Source organism: Cryptomeria japonica, chromosome 1 (genome assembly GCF_030272615.1).
Source record: "Cryptomeria japonica chromosome 1, Sugi_1.0, whole genome shotgun sequence".
In the NCBI taxonomy this organism is placed as follows: Eukaryota; Viridiplantae; Streptophyta; class Pinopsida; order Cupressales; family Cupressaceae; genus Cryptomeria; species Cryptomeria japonica.
Window position 1 is genome coordinate 223,895,588 of NC_081405.1, and position 6,654 is coordinate 223,902,241.

The 6,654-nt window shown below is 34.9% G+C and overlaps 1 protein-coding gene across 2 annotated transcripts; it reads left to right on the forward strand.

Annotated features, from left to right (window-relative positions):
- Positions 1-3,571: 3,571 nt before the first annotated feature.
- Positions 3,572-5,726, forward strand: LOC131049451 (ankyrin repeat-containing protein ITN1-like). Of its 2 annotated transcripts, XM_057983506.2 has the most exons (4): positions 3,572-3,802; positions 3,891-4,528; positions 4,670-4,999; positions 5,214-5,397. In XM_057983506.2, exons 1-4 carry the CDS (start codon positions 3,637-3,639, stop codon positions 5,256-5,258), a joined length of 1,179 nt encoding a protein of 392 aa, XP_057839489.1. In that variant the 5' UTR covers positions 3,572-3,636; the 3' UTR covers positions 5,259-5,397. The 2 variants fall into 2 exon arrangements, with proteins under 2 accessions (XP_057839489.1, XP_057839488.2); XM_057983505.2 differs by having other exon boundaries at positions 3,573-3,802; positions 4,670-5,726.
- Positions 5,727-6,654: the final 928 nt, after the last annotated feature.

Below are 6,654 nucleotides of genomic sequence, written 5' to 3' on the forward strand. Positions count from 1 at the left end.
ATGACGAATCTGAGCAATAAACCTGTCCAGGGAGATGGCCATGAAACTTATGGATATGGTAGCGATGAGATACAGTTTCAAAATCATTTTATAACGTCAAAGGTTATTATATGAAATATGTTGATGGTATGAATCTTCTTTATTGGTGTATACATCCAATCATACGTACCCCTAAGACCTTGGAAGTATAGTGTTGAACTGTTGTATAATTCAAGTGCAACTTTTTTTATCTTATATATATGTATAAATGTCACCCTAAATCTGACCTCTTTAGTCACTCAATTCTTAGTTATAAATAATAGGGTCTCACTTGCATGCTTGTCTACTTGTCTATTCATTGGAAACAGACTTAAAAAGTTATCTCTTTGTATATGTGGCTTTGTGAGTAATATGGCTTCGTTTTTCCGTGTGGGTTGTATGTTGTTTATTTGTAAATCACAAGCAAACTGTTTGGCTAAAGAGATGAATAGAGGGATGAGCCACAAAAAAACATTGCATGTCAAGCCTAAGCTCCACTCTTTCTCAAGGCTTCAAGATGCAAGTGATGCCATTATGTGCCTTATGTGATTGGAAATGGAATGTGAAAGCATAAAGTGAGCTACTCACGAAGAGGCCACAATCTGTAAATTGCACTATGACATGCTAGGTTTAACCGATGGTCTTCTTGTCCTTCTCTAGCAATGTACTTGAAGTGATTCACATATAACAAGTACATTGTGTTTCCTAAGAACTTAAGTACAATTGAATACTTTCTTTATACTAATAAACTATCATTACATGTTTCCTGGTGCTGTCTAGTTAAGAGGGGAACATTAATATGGAGAACACATAGTAAATATACACCATAAGTGTGATCAAGTACTATAATAAGAAATGAGAAACTCCAGAAGTACATCTGGAAGGCAAAAACACCCTGGTGGCTACCTTGGAAGTTCAACTTCCACCGCAAATAATGGCTGTAAATGTATATGGCAAATGAAGATAAGATTTAGTTCCATGATTATCAAATTGAAGGAATTAAACGTTTGATATTTGTCCATGGTAAAGGAATTTATAGATTTAACAAACAATTATGTGTAAAATATGCAATAAACTCAAAAAAGTTAATTCTTGGTTAACAATATGTGTTGCACTTGCAAATTAATGTCAAAATGATTAACTTTTGAAGTTGTTATTCTCTAGTTAGGCATAATATGTTTTTTTGATACAAGTAAACTGAAATCACAAAACTAAAAGAGATTACTTCTAGGTTTATTGTAGATTTTGATCTGCTTGAACCTGCCTCTGCCCATCCTGTGCCTTTGCCCCCATCCCTCTCTCCCCTGCGGGTCCGGTTCGAGGCCCAGATGATCATAGCCCACAGCCACAAGCAAGACCAATAATACTACATTATCTTTAGCTTGCTTTGTTCACTCTGTATGTAGATCCTCCAACAACAGTTCGAGATATAAAACCCATAAGAACAAGAACCTCGTTAATTCAGTATGGTTTTGAGTTGGACCGAGCGAAACGAACAGACATCTAACTCGCTGCATTCATCATTATCTATCTCTGTTCCTTGCTTTCACCAGGATTCCCTTCCTAAACAAGGGTAGTAAAAGATGAGAGGTAGCCGGCTTCATTGGATTGTTCGGCTCACTCGAGAAAGGTTATGGCTCCATCCTCCCAGAAAAAACCGGCCCTGGCATTACGCTGAGACAACCTCGATACAGTTGTTGTGGTTTGACAGAGGTGGAACTGTGGGCAGGAATATGCTGCTAGGGTAGTAACGTGAGAATGGGAAGAGGCCATGAAAATGATTTGAAATGTCTTGGTCTTTATTTTTTTTTTAAGTAATGCCCACTGTCGTTGAAATTTTGATGAATGTGGGCACTTTTTGTAAAAAACACAAATTTCATTGCCAATTCCTTCTCTGCCGAAGACATATATTGAATTATCATCGGAATTCCGATGAATGCAGGCAATTTTTTTAAAAAAAATCAAATTTATTCACAATATACCTTCTCCATCGGAAACTGCTGTCGGAATTTTAGAGCAAATGTATTAGTGGCTCTATCTCAGTTTTTACTAAAATTGTGAAGGACTTGCATGAGGATGTGTAAAGACAAGATGACCTATTAAAATCGCTCTTTATGCATATGAATGTGAACATTTAGAAGATCAATCGACTAGAGGTGGCAACTAAGGAAGAAGACAATTTGGTTGTGGACAAAATGTGGAAACTATGAATGACCTTGTTGGCTTCATGGGGCAGTGGGATAATGTGGAAATCCCAGGAGGACTTCAACAAGAAAATTGAGGAGGTTAATCTTGCTTACAAGAATGTGGCTAGAAGACACAATGCCTCCCTACAAGCTATCCAAGGTTTTTGTTATTTTTTAGAGGGGGACATTTTTGCTCATTGTGCATCCCTCATGCACTCTTGGTGTCGCTATGCAGATATGTAACGGTATGGGCCTATCCCGCTTTTATTATTCAAAACAAAAAATTTATGCCCACACCTAATATTTAAATTATTTGACAAGTAGATTTTTAACATCTTGAATAATATATTTCATCATTGAAATTCACTCAAATATCTTTCTTTTAACACTACATTTATTATGTATGATTATGTCATTTATTATTAATTTCAATTATATATTTGAGTTTTTTATTTATTATTTAACTATTTATCAAAATAGATTCTAATGGGAGAAAAAATATTTTTAATTATAAACTACTAAACAAACTAACAATATTTTTATATTTAATTAATAACATATTATACGTTAAATAAAAATTTAACTAATGTTATCTTTTGTATTATAATATAATATCAAAAAAATATTTTAAATAATGCAATAATTGTTTAAATTATATATCTTTAATTATTCATTATTTTAATGAATATAATATATTCAAAGAAGTTTTTATTTTTATTTATTTTTAACCCAATTGTATTCTCCCGACCCAGCCTAGTGCCTAGCAGCTCGTATCTTGAGTACCTAAGGTGAGTTGGGGCGAGACTAGTCCACTGGAAGTGGCAAGACTGTCTGATAGCCCTGTCACCAGCAAATTTGGTAGACGTCTTGTGACATGAGTTGACCATGAGAAAGAAAACAACCCACTCAAGCTACTCTAATGCCTATATTCAAATTTCTGTTAACGAATATTAAGCATACCTAGTATGCGGAATTGCTTAAAGTTGTGCAATTTTCCTTCTCATAAAAGGGTGTGGGATGGTGTCCATGCATTACGGGCTATAAGGAGCGCAGACCACGCCATGTATGTTCAAATATTAATATGCATATATGCTATGCGTTCATCCAGTATGCTGGATGGGTCAGGCCATGTATGTTCAAATACTAACATGCATATATGCTATGTGTTCATCCAGTATGCTGGATGGGTCAGTCGCCTCTTTAATAATTTCGTGCAGGTAAAAACCGGCAATCTTGTCATGGAACGACAGTCGTGAACTGCAATGATGTGACTGTAGAGAAGTAGATTGATATAATATTCTGTAAGTACTAGAAAAAAAAAGAAAAACATTCTGTAAGTACAACTTACTGGTATATACTTGGAAACAAATAACCAATATGGATGTAAGTTGAATTCACAGCACCCAGCTTAGAGGAAAGGTTCATTTGAAGTATGGCCAACATAACTAATCAAATGGCTTTCTTTGAAGCTTGTGAAATTGGTGATATAATGACTGCGAGAGACCTGATTAGAGATGTCGATCAGTCAAGTTTAAAGGATTGGAGGACGCCAGAGGCGAAAACATGTTTACATGGAGCAGTATTGGCAGGAAACCCAGGTTATTCTCTGCCCACTCTCTCTTTTTAGATCAAAATACTATTTTCTACTGGATTTTGAAGCTTAATTTTTCCATTCATTCAACGCAGATTTTTTACGAGAGTTAGTAGCAAAGATACATGCAGAGTTACCGGAATTGATAAAAAAGGCGGACAACCAGGGCAACACGGCTTTGCATTTAGCTCTAAGGAATGACCGTGAGGAACTAGTGAAAGATCGCGTAGATCTGATGAAACAGATGGCAGAATTGGATGTCAATTTGTGTGATTGTGCAAATAATGAAGGAGAAACTCCGCTAAAATTGGCAGTCTGTTTGGGGTTTGAAGAAGCGGTAGTATTCTTAATAACTCGCACATCAAACGCTCTGCACTACATTGTGGAGCTTAACCAAGTCAAGCTCATTGGAAATTTAATTAAGAGAAAAGTAGACTTGTCAGAACTTATCAATCAGCCTTACCAGCCTGCCACAAATTCTCCAGATCAAGAAAATTATTCTACAAATCCATCCGATAACAATGATAATCGTAGTACTAATTCCCAGCATGTCCAGCCAAATGTGTCTGGAGATGGAGGAGACAGGCCTTCGCAAAGTGCAGCGAGGAGAAAGAAGAAGGGTGAAGACAAAAAGCCCACAAATTCGACTGATAGAGATACCCAGGATTACCAGCCAATTGTCCGGCAAGGAGACACGCCTTTGCACATTGCAGCAAGGAACAAATATGAGAACGTAAGATTTCTCACTACTCTTTATGTTTTTCAATTTTACTGATACATTCGTTTTGAAAGGCTCTGCATGTGGGAGGTTCGAGAATTACCCAGGTCACCAATTGTCCCTCTTTGATTTCCTTTTGCTTGTTTTGCGGTGTAGATGGTGAATTTGTTGCTGAAAGTACCCGGGGCGAACAAGCTTGCCCGGAACAGTGAGGACAAGACACCATTTGAAATTGCAAGAGAAGTCACAGAATACTACGAATCTTTTAGGATTATAAGAGATCTGGCGTATCACAGGATGCAACCCAAGCCATTCATGTACTGTACACCAAAGGCGAGCATCACAAAGAACAATAATGCAAGGTTATTCATCAAAAAGGCCTACGAAGAAAGACGCAATTCAGAACTAGTGGTGGCAGCGCTGTTGGCCACCCTGACATGCGCCGCTGCCTTCACCGTCCCAGGCGGTTTCGATTCGGACAATGATGTAAACAAGGGGAGCCCTATTCTTATGTCCTCCATTTCGTTTAAGCTCTTCATTATTTTCAATTGCATGGCCTTCTATAAAGCTATGTTTGTTTGTATCATGTGGGAAACGAGCTTAGATTTTAGCACAGGCAACAAGATGTTGTTCATGTCTATCACCACTATGATGACTTGCTGGAGCTTTGGGCTCACTGCTTTTGGGTTTACGTCTGCAGTGTACGCGATGCTGGCGCCTAAGGTTAAGATCTTCTCTTGGGTAATCGCAGGATATCTCATTTCCATGGCCGTGGTTGGCGGTGTTACAACTATAGGTCTAGGGCTACACATTGGAGTTAAGCGGGCCAGATTCCACCGCCTGTGCGGTGGCTCTTGTATTTTGGATGAGATTGCAGAAGATATTTGGATTCGAGCAGAACGTAGTGGGCTTCTCGATTTTTACCGTTTAGTTGAGAAATTTTCCCATGAGTTAATCATTGGGCATGTCAAGTTCGGTGGGCACCATCATGAACATGAAGATAGTAATTCCCTCCTGCCTGTTTCTCAACCCTATTCTTCGGCCCCTGGTCATGAACTACTTTCGATGTAAAAGCTCTCCTCTGATCGCCCACTGTAAACCTTTATACCATATAATAATTGACTCTATAATGTCATAACTATAATAGTAAAGTGTTACTAGTTCCTTCTGGGAAGCAGAAATAGTACAATAAAGAATAGGGGTCCCTAGTTGTGTAGAGTTTAATTGTTTTGTTATGAAATTTAGTTTTGTAATATATTTATTAATAATTAATTTATTTATAAATTAAAAATAATTAAACATTGATTATGAGATTCATAATTTAACATATGAGAATTTATGAATATTATTATAATAAGTTATAAATATATTCATCATCAAGTGAACTAAATATCTTTTTGTTTCATATAAATATTCACTCAGTCAAAAAATAAAAAAAAGATAATATTTTTATTTGTATAATTATTATGGTGGCAATCAATATATTGTAGTATTTCATATCAGTAGTTTGTCGTTTCACAAAAAATAAAAGGTGAGTAAAATAAATAACCTCTATTTTTTCATGAAATGTAAGAGAATTTCATAGAGTTTTATCATCATTTAAAATTGAATATGTTTGTTTTTTAAATAATAATGTGTAATTTTTATAATTTTTTTTTTTTTTTGAGTTCAATTATTGATCCATTTGTGTTCAACTATTGATCCATTTGTGCTGGATATAAAGATTAGAAATCACAAAGAATTATGGTTACATTTAGTTTCCATCCTAATTAATATCTAAAATTAATAAAAATTTAAAATTTAATTACTTATAAATTTAAATTATTTATTTTATTATTAAACTCTATAAATATTATAAAATAAATTTAATGCATGAAATATAACATATAAACTACAAAATAAAAATTAAATGTTACAGAAAGAATTGTTATTGTTTTTATGTCGAATATAATCTAAATCAATAATCATATAATTATTTTCTACAAAATAAAGGAACTACATTAGAAACTATTTAAATATTAGAGATAAAGTTTTCAATCACATACAAAATAGAAAAAGTAAAACAATACAATAGTATTTAGCAAAAATCATGTTAATATTATGACATTTACTAGAAAAAAAAAATAGCTTATTAATTTGAC